Here is a 12,881-nt window from a genome sequence, read left to right as displayed (position 1 = left end):
CATCAAGTCCAACTCTCTGCAATGCAGGAATATGCAGTTGTCCCATATGTGGATCAAACCAGCAACCTTGATGTTATCAGCACCACACTCTAACCAACCAAGCTATCCAGGAAGAGCCCTTCTGGACCAGGCCAGTGGCTCATCTGGTCCAGCATCCTGTTCTCTCCGTGCTCGCTCAGATGCCTGTGGGAAGATCCCAAGCAGGACCTGAACACTAGAGCCTTCTCCCCTCCCGTGGCTTCCAGAAACTGGGATTCAGAAGCATTTTTTGCAGCCCCCAGCCTTGCACCATCTGATTCTGCTGCATGTGAAAGACCCGCAGAGGCAAGGCTCTTCCAGCCTGCTGGTTCCCATGGAGAGCCACGTTCTCCTCTCCCAGGCCTGAACTGAAAGATATGACCCCACCCTCTGACCCACAACAAAAGGTAGCTTTGCTCTTTCTAACCCAAGTTTTATTTCCTGGGGGGAGTTTTACTTTTGTATTAAAAATGTTTTAAAAAATTGCACAGCCATAATTGGGGTGTGGGGTTCAGCGGAGCAGGAAACAGTATTGGAAAAAAGTGTCCATTAATAAGTTTTTTTTTACCTTCCCCAAGGTTAATTTTTTTTTGGGGGGGGGGTTGCTCTCCCAAATCAAAATGAGCAAACTGGGAGTGCATTCCTATTCTTCAAAATGTGGCTTTACAAGGAGGTGCTGTGTAATGCCAGGTACAGATCTCCAGATGATTCATTTTACTGTAAATCTTCCCTGATCCTGTCCAAGCTTTTTCTTTTCTTTTTTGGGACAGCAGAAATGACTTAATTCTTTTTGCAACCCTCAAAAGAAAAGAGGGGAGGAGGAGGAACCCGCCATGGCGCAGACGTGTTCACAAATCTTTCCAATTCCACAAAGTCCCTTTTGGCAGCTTCCTCCCTGATGCCCAGCACCAGGCTCTCTTCCCAACACGGAAAAAAATTCAAAAGCCAGCCTTCATTACTCATCCGGAGAAATCAACTGTGTCTCGGGCTGCCTCTGCAGTTCATTACAACTCTTAAACACTTCCGTTCTTAATGTTGTGTTTCCACTTTGCAGGATGGGGCTAAATTGCAGCCAGCTCTGGGGTGGAAGTTCGCCTGCCTGCCGCAGCCATGGGTGTCAATGTCAAGATTAGAGAAGTGCAGATTTGCTCTTGATAAAATACTGTATTGGTGGGTCTTCTTCTGCCCTCCCACAACATTCCTCAGATGTTTCAATATAGAAGGCCCTTCCAAATTCAACAGAGTTTTGAAATTTTAGCAAAATGAAGTGTCAGCGCTAGGATGTAGTGAAGCTGGGCATTCAGCAGAGCGGATGCTGTTTTACTCCAGCAAAATCCCAGCTTGACCCAGAAGCATTTTTTAGTCCTTCCAGGATGTGTCCTGGGGAACGAGTGATGCCTCAGAGCTGAGGAACTCTTCCCAGCCTAGGGAACACCTTAACCCAGTGGTGTCCAAACTTTTTTCAAAGAGGGCCAGATTTGGTGAAGTGAAGGGCCGTGGGGGCCGACCAGAGGGCCAACCAAATTTGTTGACCTTTTTTTAGGATTGAAGTTGTTGAGGTTTTTTACCCCAGGAAATAAACTGCCACAGGGGCTGGATTAAACTGGTCAAAACGGACTTTGGACGTGCCTGCCTTAACCTGTAGCTCTGGTGGTAGAGTTAGCCTGAACTTTCCTCAACTCCACAATATCCTTTTTGAGGTGAGATGAAAGTACCTGGCCTTCTACAAAGCAATTGTAGTGCACAGGCAGATTTCTGCCTCCCAAGAGATTACAGTCTAAATTCTGATGGAACGACAGCCAATCGAGTGGAAAGGAGGGGTCGTGCAATGGGGTTCATTTGGGAGGAAGAGTGGGATATTAATTTAATAAATGTATATTAAAAGTAGATGCCGACAACATTGGATGGACTCTATTAGAAAACCTTGCTAACTGAAGGACTACAGTAAATACCCATCCAAAAATGCTCTAAGAGAATTTATTTCTGAACCAAAGGGTAACATGGCCCCTATCTATCTATCTATCTATCTATCTATCTATCTATCTATTTATTTATCTATCCATCTATCTATCTATCTCCATGTTCACACTCCTGTCTCAGCGATGTCTACATTCGCTTGGGTCATGTCTACAGAATGGAAGATGGCAGGATCCCCAAGGACGTGCTCTACGGGGAGCTGGCTTCAGGCACCAGGCCAGCTGGCAGGCAAACTCTGTGTTATAAAGATGTCTGTGAACATGACATGAAGGCTGTCGATATCAACCATGATGAGTGGGAACCTCTTGCAGACAACTGCAGTGCCTGGAGGCAGACAGGTTGTGCATCCACAGCAGTGACCAGAGGAGGAACGATTGCCAGGAGGAGCGCAGAGAGAAGCTGTGCATCTGCAGCAGTGCAACCAGATGCCTTCATCTTCCCCAGCTGCAACAAAACCTGTCTCTCCCAAATAGGTCTCTACAGCAACAGCAGGCGCTATAACTCTGCAACAGTTTGACTGTACCCCTGAAGGCTCACTCCTCCATTGTCTCCCAAGAAGGACAGATGTCAACCAGTTTATTGCATTTACTTCAGGGACCTGAAGGTGGCTTACATGGTTCTACCCCCCCCCCCATTTAATCCCCACTACAACCCTGTGAGGTAGCTGAGGCTAAGAGGCAGTGACTGGCCCCAGGCCACCCTGTGAGCTTCATGTCCGTGTGGGGATTCGAACCCGAGTCTCTCCCAGGTCCTTGTCTGACACTCTAACTATGCCATACTGTCTCTGTGACCATGAAGGCTTTGGAATCCAAATGCATGCAAAACACAAGAGCAGAACCGACCAAGAACAGAGGCCTGGCCACATAGACGTGGCATTGTCCTCTTCCTCTTCCTCCTCCCAAATCAGCCTCTGATTCTCTCCACAGCAACCTGGAGATCTCCCAAGCCAACCCCAGCCTGACCTCACCAGGGCCTGCGTTTAGCACATGAGCTCACTTGCAGGGGGGGCTGTCCTTGCGGTGAGACGCCTGAAGCCGGAGAGGCAGAGCAGAACTGCGAACTCAGCAAGGAAGGCTCAAAACCACAATTAGTACCAAATGCTTCTTGCCTGGCCAGTTGGCATCTGGTCCCTGTTCAGAGCAGAGCAGTTGCACCAACAGTGTAAGGCTGCTACCCAGGGACCCCAATTCTCATGCTGGTAGACCACGTGAGAGGCCCTGCAAAGGAAGCCACCAGGTTAGATGTCTCCTCTGCTCTGGGTTTGGTTACCAGATCCCTGGAAGGCAGAGCCTGGGAACTAAGGGCTGGTAACTCCTAGACTGTGCTGGTGGAGACTGGTGGGAGTTATAGTCCAAGAATATATCTGGAGGGCACCAAGTTGGTGATGGCTGGTCATGGATAGGGGTGAAATGCAGGTTCAATGTGCATTTGAAGCTGAAGCAACCAAATTTGCACTTTCTTGAAACGATACGAGAACCGAAACATGGCTACCCTTTGAAATTTGCATTCTCTGAATGTTTGCAATGCAGTTTTCCAGTAGTATGTGCACTGAAGTTTTCCTTGACCTGCAGCATCCACTGCCTGAGGCAAGCTCCTTACTTGGCCTAAGGGTAGGGCTGGCCCCGCTCCCTCCCCCTCCTAATATTGTAATAATTATTAGTGTGAATCTAGGGATGGTACAAACATGTGTCCATCCCTTGCAGGGCCAGCCCTTATATTAGGCAAAGTAAGGTAGCTGCCTCAGGCAGCAGATGCTGAGGGGTGGCAGTGAGGTGCCCGTATGTCACATACCTCGCCCTACAGTGGAGGATGTTTCCTTGAGTGTTGACCTAATATTCAACAGCCCATCCAGTCAACTCCTGAGCCTGGAGTGGAGAGGGGAACCTCACATTGTCCTTTGCCTCAGGCTGCAAAATGTCTTAGGGTGGCCCTCACACCTGTGAAATAATAGAACGGGCCCAACTGAGGCGCTACAGCAAGACTCTGCCTCTCTCCACTCAAAAATCCACCCTCAGAGCTCATGCCTGAATCGAGAGTCGTGACTTGCAGCACATCTGGGACCCCAATCCAAACAATGCTGCAAGTCTCCCTTCAGTGGGCAAAGGCGAGGCTTCCTTACACAATGCTCTGGCTTCTCTGCGGTCATGGGGTCGCCAGCGTGTGACTTGGGGGCTTTGAGAAGCCTCTTGCATTATTAAAGCAGCCTTTGCATTCCAAAACCCTGGCCCCCAACTCCCCCCTGCTCCCTGGCATCTCTCACTTCAAAGCAGCCAGCTCAGCGCAGTTGTCCCCTCTGCCCAAGCTGCAGATGGTTTAGGGCCCATCCTACTGCCTGGAGCTGAATGGGGCTTTCAAAGCCAGCTGAAAGGAGCGCCTGATATGGCGAGATGATTGGCTTGGACAAAGGCCTGGATGGAGAGGCGGGTGGCAGGGGGCTCTTTGCTTTTTACCGAGATCCTGCTAAGCGCCACGTAGACACCACATTCTTCTCATACTCAAGGGAGAGGGCCAACTTCCACAGGGTGGCCTCTTGGCATGTCAGCCACTTGCTACTCCCTTTTGGAAAAGATGACACCACAACTCCAGTGAAAGGCAGGTCTATAGGGGACACTTAGGTGACTGGCATCTTCCTTTTTCCTCCAAGCAACGGAGCATCCCGTATCCGGCGGTTCCCCACCCCCACCCGACATGACATGCACGGAAGGATTGGGGAATGAGTTGGGTTTGCATCTTGTTGCAAACCGACCACACGTCAATGTGAACCCTTTGCAGTTCCAAAATCAATACAAGAGCTAAAATGCAGCTGCCCTCTGAATTTTGCGTTGCAGTTCTCCACCCACTAGTGAGAGCCAGTGTGGTGTAGTGGCTAAGAGCGGTAGTCTCGTAATCTGGGGAACCGGGTTCGTGTCTCCGCTCCTCCACATGCAGCTGCTGGGTGACCTTGGGCCAGTCACACTTCTCTGAAGTCTCTCAGCCCCACTCACCTCACAGAGTGTTTGTTGTGGGGGCAGAAGGGAAAGGAGAATGTTAGCCGGTTTAGACTCCTTCAGGTAGTGATAAAGTGGGATATCAAATCCAAACTCTTCTCTTCTTCTTCTTCACCACTGCCCAAAGTGCATTTTAGGAGGCTATGCACTGAAAAATGAATGGGGGAAGACTGACAATAACGTGCATCCTGTTAGTCAAAATGGCTTGGGAAAATGCACGAATGAGGCCAAATTATGTAAATAAATGCCTAACTTAGATGAATGACACAGGAAAATTCATGCCAGTTTGGAGATGGGGCAAACTGAACGCAAGAACTCGATCTTCTAGTGTGGCAGCACTCACCCTTTGGAACTCCTTGCCTGTTGAGATCAGGCAGGGCCTCCGCTGTACTTTGTTCTATGCCTGCTAAACACATTTTTGTTTAGACAAGCTTTACCCAGATGCCTAGAATGCTTACGTGTGTTACGGTAATCTGTTTTTAGCTTATCGCTGATTTAAATCATTTTTTGAATATTTTAAACAGCTGCTTTTAACATTTTTTTGATAATTTCTTTCTTTCTTTCCGTAAACCACTTTGAGGGTTTGTTTGTTTTTACAATCAAGTGGTATATAAACTTTATGAAATAAATAAGATTAAAAACAAAAACTGGGGTGTCAAAATTGACAAATTTGCCTGTTCCTAACAGCTGAATCGTAGGCCTTTTCCACACTCACCTTTACTCCATGCTTTCTAGCCACAGATCTGGGCTTTTCTGGTCTGTTTCCTAGTGCTTTTTTTTGTCCCAGCATTTTCCCCAGGAAAACCCACATTTTACCACTGAATCGGAGCAAACAGCAGTTCATGGAAACCTGATTGCTGTTTGCTCCAATCCAGTGGTAAAATGCAGGTTTTGTTGGGCAAAGCACTGGGACAAAAGCAAAACCAAACCCACTTAGATACATAGCAGGAAAGCCCAGACCTGTGTTTGCACACCTGAGGCTGCTGCACCAACCCCGCCTGTTCCTGGGGTGTCAGATGTGGCCATGGTGATACAGACCTTACTTAGGGACCTTGTTGAGATTCCTGCAACATGCTCTATGTGGGGCTACCTCTGAGGAGGTCTTGCAAACTGTTGGTTGGTTCAGAGTGCTGCAACCAGATGGTTGGCTGGCGCCAGTTATAGGGAACTTGCAACTCCCCACCTTATGCCAGAGTCACTGGCTGCTGCTCCATTTCTGGGCAGAATGGCTGCTGAATTCCGAAGAAGCAGAAGTTTCAAAGACATAGTCTTCATGGGCAGCCCCTCATACAATACATTGCAGTAGTCAAATTGGGATGCAATCGAGCTTATTATTGATTACATTTATACACCCCAGCTTTTCACAAGAACATACCTGAGGCCTAAAAAGGAGGAACGTTTCACAAGAGACCAAGAAGAGGTGGGGTCTGGGTTTATTGGCTTTCAGCAACACTTTGGGTCACCACAAAGTGTGTTCATATCCCGTTGTGTGTCTCCTTCCGCAAACCCTTCACTCCCCAGGAGGCAAAGGTATTTGCTATCTACCTGAATTAGCTAATGCGATGCAGGACATGGCAGGTGGAGAATCCAAGCCAGGAGAGGAGGCAACTGGTTTGAGATGTCTGATGGACAGCTGCCAGGCATGTTCCTGTGCCAAGGAGTGTCAGGGGGGAAAGTTGCCAGAAAACTAGAGAGGAGGGCAGTTGTGGGACTCTCTGGAGGGTGGGGAAAAGGGGGGTCCCTATGAATTTTTCAGGGAGTGGAAAGGTATGTATATATTCACAGAACAGGTTTTCAATACAGTGGTACCTCGGGTTAAGAACTTAATTTGTTCTGGAGGTCTGTTCTTAACCTGAAACCGTTCTTAACCTGAAGCACCACTTTAGCTAATTGGGGCCTCCTACTGCTGCTGCGCCGCCGGAGCACAATTTCTGTTCTCATCCTGAAGCAAAGTTCTTAACCCGAGGTACTATTTCTGGGTTAGCGGAGTCTGTAACCTGAAGCATCTGTAATCCGAGGTACCACTGTATTTCTGATTTATCTGGAGAGTGGGTGGCAGTGAGGCCTGGACACTGTGTCTACTGAGTTGGGTAGATCTGGCCTCTGAAAAAAACAGATACCATGTCCACCCTTCTGTATTTTCTTAATGGGTAAACCTGCTGTCCAGCAGCAGAGACGTCCTGTCTGGATAACACCTTTCCACTAGCAGCTAAAGCCCTCAAAGTGAATCTAGTCCAACCCCCCTGCAGGAATCACAGCTAAATGAATGCTGGAAAAGGAGTCCAGTAGAGAAGCCCGGGAACAATGAGCAGCTCTGGTGAAGAAGTCCTTCCAAGGCACCTGCCACATTGCCAGCAACCCATGGAGGTTACTGCTGAAAGGGTCCAAGAGGGAGAAGCCCTGGTGCCGCCTGAGTCAGTTCAGCATCCTTCCTTGAGTCCATGCTTAGTCCAGGGGAGTCTTTTCCTTCACGGTGTCCCCACCGCCTGGGCTTCATCAGTGGTGGGTCTGCTGGTCGGGCGGCTCAACGTTAAGCTGTACACGTTGGTCAAGAAGGTCTCCCAGCTTTCCCGGAGAGCACGATTTACCTGCTGCGGAGGGGCAGGGAGCAAAGAAGGAGAGTTAGAGGGTCTGGAGGTCTTCAAATCTGGATACGTTATCTAGCCTTGCATTGGGCAGCCAGATAGGAGGCGGCTTGCGGGGAGGCCCAGCTGCTTCCTTACAAAGTCTGGCCAAGAAGAAAAAGCTATGCCAGGAAATTAAAGGCCCTGTTTTACAGTCACCTTGTAGTTTATCCATTTCATAAGATTTCTATACCTCTCTATTGCAAGGGGGATGACGTCACAAAGTAATTTAAAGAATAAAATAATGCAATCGTCAATAAAAAACAAGCTGTATAAAACATTAAGAAAATACAGTGGTACCTCTGGTTACATACTTAATTTGTTCCAGAGGTCCGTTCTTAACCTGAAACTGTTCTTAACCTGAAGCACCACTTTAGCGATTGGGGCCTCCCGCTGCTGTTGCATGATTTCTTTTCTCATCCTGAAGCAAAGTTCTTAACTTGAGGTACTATTTCTGGGTTAGCAGAGTCTGTAACCTGAAGCGTATGTAACCCGAGGTACAACTGTAGTTAAAATCAAAGGAAAGCTAAAACCACATGTCAGCATTCTATGTATCTGGGCAGGCTAGACTACACAAAAACAAAACAACAACTTATTATTTATACCCTGCCCATCCGGTGGGTTTCCCCAGCCACGCTGCTAAAATGTTTTTATCAGGCACCAAACAGGATACAGAGAAGGCGCCTGCCTGATGTCAATAGGCAGTGAGTTCCAATGTCTGGGTGCTGCTACACTAAAGGATAAATTCCTTAAAAACGCGGGAGAAGTATTATGTAGCGCCTGCAACAGTGCCGGTTCCACCTGTTGAAGCAGCCGAGTGGGTGCATATGGGGCATGACAATCTCAGAGAAACTGGTCCCAAGTTCTTAAGGGCTTTATATACAAACAGCAACACCTGGTAGCACATTGGCAACCAGTGCAGGTCTCTGAGCTCAGGTGTCACATGCTGGCAGGGTCTCACTCTGGTCAGCAATTGTGCTGCAGCATTCTGCACTAACTGCAGCTTCTGGATCAAATGCAAGGGAAGCCCCACACAGAGCCCCACATTGCTCCAGCGCGTGTGGGTGTGTTACGTGTCTGAAAAGACAACCTCTTGCCTGCAGGAAGTAGTGTTGTTAACCACCCTGGGATGTTTTCTCTGCACTCCGCTGGCCGTTAAAGAGCTACTGATGATAGATATGTGGACTTCATGTGTCAATCTCGTGTCTGATTGAGATTTCCCTCCCTCCCTCCCATAGGGCTGGGCAATGTTATTGTCCGAAACAGGTTTGAAGTCCAAATCATATCGGTTTCATGATCTTTTCGCGGAGCTTAGCTGGTCATATATTCCGATGTTGAAAACCAGATATCGCCCAGCCCTACACTCCCAATTCCTGGGAAGGACTTTTCGGAGCCAAGTTCTTCAGCTCAGTTAAGAGGCCTTTCTCTGGAAGAGGAGGGGCTGCAGCTCGACATCTCCCTGGGGTGCAGAAGGTCCCGAGTTCAATCCCTAATGGTGTCTCCAGGTAGTGCTAGGGATGTCCCCTGCCTGAAACCATGGAGAGCTGCTGCTGCTGCCAGCCAGAGTGGGCCATAGCAAGCTAGATGGCCATAGCAAGCTAGACAGGCCCCGTTCCTCTATCTTGCTCTGCTGGAATTAGCTTGTTCAGGGAGGACAGTGGCTCCTGGAGGAAGACAGCAACATTTTTCTTTCTGGAAAATGGTTCTTAAATAAATAAATAAAAAATATTCATGGCCACATTTACCCTGTTCCTTAGCAGGAAAACGTTCCCAGAGGGGTTTGGCAAAATCACTGCCCAGCTGAGGGTCTTGGCTTGTGCCTTGATTCACCAGGACCCTCAGAAATAAGGGATGTTAAAAGCCTGAAGCTTTCAAACACCAGACTGTGTTAGGATTCACCTGGTCTTCCACTTGTCATGCTGCATTTCAGTGGGAAAACCCACTATTTACCGCTGAAACAGAACAAATGTCAATTGGTTTTTCTGAGGACTGCCATTTGCTCCGTTTCAGTGGTACGGAGTGGGTTTTCCCAGGGACAAAGAGGAGGCACAGGAGGAGAGCAACGCCTCTTGGATCTGTGCTTTTCAGGCTGTTTACACACTATGCCTTTAAACCACGTCCAAAACACATTCTTTCACTCAAAGAAGACTGGGCGCTGTAGTTTATTAAGCGTTGCTGGAAACTGTAATTCCGTGAGGGGTAGAACTACAGGGCGCAGAATTCTTTGAGAGAAGGTAGGGTTTTGAAAGTTCTTTAAAACTACAGTGGTTTCTCGGGTTACATACGCTTCAGGTTACATACGCTTCAGGTTACAGACTCCGCTAACCCAGAAATAGTGCTTCAGGTTAAGAACTTTGCTTCAGGATGAGAACAGAAATCGGGCTCCGGCGGTGTGGCAGCAGCAGGAGGCCCCATTAGCTAAAGTGGTGCTTCAGGTTAAGAACAGTTTCATGTTAAGTACAGACCTCTGGAACGAATTAAGTACTTAACCCAAGGTACCACTGTATACAGTAGTATGCATACAACCTTGACTCTCCCAGGCAGGCAGTTGAAGAAGAGTTCCCAGGTTTCTTTTTGCGCAGTGCCCTCTAGTGGGCCAGTCCAGAAGATGAAAAAAGCTCCATTAGCTACGTGGGCCCTGGTCCCTTGCATGCGAAAGCAGCACAGAGTCTGGTGGAATGTGCGACACAGGTTTCGCCCCATGCCACGGAAAACCTCCCCTGATGAATTGCTGCACATCAAGCTGCTGGCATAGGCACAAGGGCGGCTATGCTTGTTTTAGCGTTAGCTGGCAATGCTAAATGCATTGAGGCCACATTCACACCATCCATTAAAAGCACTTTCAACAGACATTGATTCCAAACCCTCCCCGCCCAAAAATATATATCCTGGGAGCTGTAGTTGGCTGATGGTGCAGCGAGTTGTTAGGGGACCCCCTCTTCCCCTCACAGAGCTACAATTCCCAGAGGTCCCTGTGAATTGAGGGGAATAGGGGTCTCCTAATGACTCAGACAACTTGAATATTAGGGGGATGGGTAATAATAATAATAATAATTTTTTATTTATACCCCGCCTCCCCGGTTCAAAAACCGGGCTCAGAGCAGCTAGCAACAAATTTAGAACACTTAATTATAAAAACAGCATAAAATACAGTATAAAAACATGAACAACAATAAAATTCAAAATTCAAAAATCAATTTAGGGGAAATAAGCATTAAATAATTCCCAGGGCTAGCTGGTTGAATTGGTCCTACTTGGGCCAGCGAGGAGGCCAGGGGAGAATTAGCTGTGGGGTCTCAGAGCAGGTGATCTTCATAAAAGGGGTAAGCCCCACCCTGCATAATCAGTCAAATGACACAGTGAACGCACACCATTTGAATGGCAATGGCAATCAACTGGGGTGGGAGTGACCCCCTCAAATATTTTATGCCCCTCTAAAGATCCCTTGGCCCCTAGGAGTTAGCTCCTATGCTCTCAGCACCCTTATCAAACCATAGCTTCAGGGTTTAAAGCAGCACCATGGTGCTTTAAATGTAGGGTGTGAATGTGGCCTTTGAATCCTTGCCCTCTGCCCTAACCAATGGAGCAGACTCCTCTTTGGTGCAGGCTCAAAGTTTCTGAGGGCCATGCGCAAGACACCGTCCATTCCACCTGACCATGCCGCCCCTTGGTGCCAGGCCGACTCCTCACACTTTCTCACCTGTTTACGTTTCTTCATCCTGCCACCTGCTTTGCCGTGGGCCTCCCCGATGAGCATCTGCCCGTCGCCAGGGCCAAGGGAGTGGGCTGCTTCTCCCATCGTCGCGGCCTCCTCTCCCCTGGCCTTCCGCACCCTCAGACTCGTGGCTCTCCTCCCACAGCTCCAGGCAGGTTTCGTCTGGGCCTCTTCCTTGTTCTTGGGGACCAGGCCGTGCCCCCCGAGAGCAGCGCCTCCAGACCGCCTGGCAGGATCTGCCTCCTCCAGGTGGTCCCATGAGCTCCCAAAGGCAGGATCCAGGAGGCTGGGGGACTTGGACCCCCGCAAGGAGTAGGCCCTCCGGAACGTCTTGCTGTTGGTCATGCCTGGGTGTGACATCTGGAGCCGGCGCTGCCAATCTGGTACAGCTGATGTTCTGTCGCAAGCTGGTCTGCTGAGCGCGTGCTTTTTCCTTCCTCTTTTGCAGGGTGATTCAGCCTCGGGTGAGGGAGAGGAGGAGCTCTCTGCTGCTAACCCGAACCCATCACTTTGGACTTTCTGTGCAAGCTTTCTTATCTGGTTCCAGACCCACCCACCCCCAGCAGCAAGAAAATGAGAAGAAAACTCCCTACTCCTCAGTGATATCTGTGTGGGTGCAAAGGTCAGCATGGGCCTGTGATGATACAAACCACAGGGCAAAGAGCAAAGAGGTGACATGCTGGCTCATGAAATTAGGTCTGGTATGGAGAAAGTGGATCAGCAAAATTTTATCTTTCTCCCTCCCTCCTATCACTAGAACCTGTGGACATTCAGTGGAGATGAATGTTGGAAGATTCAGGGCAGAGAAAAGAAAAGGTAGCACATAGTTAAACTATGGAACTCACTGCCACAGGAGGCAAGGATGGCCACCATGGATGGCTTTAAAAGAGATAAAGGCCACCGATGACTACTAGCCACATGGGCTATGTTCTCACTCCATGCCCAAGGCAAGAATGTCTCTGGAAACCAGAGTGGAGTTTTCTTGCGCTTGCTGCCTGCTTGCTGGTTTTCCACAGGTCTCTTGTTACCACTGTGAGAACAAGATGTCAGACTAGAGTGGCTGGGGAAACCCAGCCAGATGGGCGGGGTACAAATAATAAATTATTATTATATTATTATTATTACTAGATGGGCCCTTGGCCTAATCCAGCAGAGCTCTTATGTTCCTAAGTTGTCTTTGTTGTTTGTACTTTTTATTTTACATTTAATATTTTTTAAAAAATAATAATAATGCAGCTCTCTGACCAGGCGCTCCTGGTAAAATATCAAACTCTTTAGTGTGGTGAATCAAGCATATCTTAATAAAATGTCCCTCTGTTACCTTCAGGATCAAAAGAAACCCCCCTCTCACACCCACATTTTCCCATGGAGAAGAATGGCCTCTGAGCAAAGAAACTAGGGCTTTGTGCCCTCAAATGGCTTCTCCTTAACCAGTAAGAAGGCCAGGAAGAATGGCTCAAGGTGGACACAGCAGCCAGTTCTGCTTCTTTTCCTGTCCACAACGCATCAGCTGGATGGGGTAGCAACACTTTGAGCCAGGAGGGAGGGACAGAGGAAGGA

At 48.6% G+C, this 12,881-nt stretch overlaps 1 protein-coding gene across 1 annotated transcript; it reads right to left on the bottom strand.

Annotated features, from left to right (window-relative positions):
• Nucleotides 1-6,398: 6,398 nt before the first annotated feature.
• On the bottom strand, nucleotides 6,399-12,347 carry LOC114587203 (uncharacterized). Its single transcript, XM_028711221.2, has 2 exons — nucleotides 11,307-12,347; nucleotides 6,399-7,573 (listed from the first exon to the last, which is right to left on the bottom strand). Exons 1-2 carry the CDS (start codon nucleotides 11,997-11,999, stop codon nucleotides 7,451-7,453), a joined length of 816 nt encoding a protein of 271 aa, XP_028567054.2. The 5' UTR covers nucleotides 12,000-12,347; the 3' UTR covers nucleotides 6,399-7,450.
• Between the last annotated feature and the right edge of the window lie 534 nt (nucleotides 12,348-12,881).

The sequence above is a fragment of the Podarcis muralis genome, chromosome 16 (assembly GCF_964188315.1).
Source record: "Podarcis muralis chromosome 16, rPodMur119.hap1.1, whole genome shotgun sequence".
Classification (NCBI taxonomy): Eukaryota; Metazoa; Chordata; class Lepidosauria; order Squamata; family Lacertidae; genus Podarcis; species Podarcis muralis.
This window is presented reverse-complemented; position numbering and strand designations above follow the sequence as displayed.

Excerpts from the sequence above, each read along its gene's own strand:
- LOC114587203 (XM_028711221.2), bottom strand. The coding sequence starts at position 11,999 with ATGTCACCTCTTTGCTCTTTGCCCTGTGGTTTGTATCATCACAGGCCC. Across the intron at positions 7,574-11,306 it reads GGATGAAGAAACGTAAACAG|CAGGTAAATCGTGCTCTCCG; the intron begins GTGAGAAAGTGT and ends GCCCCTCCGCAG.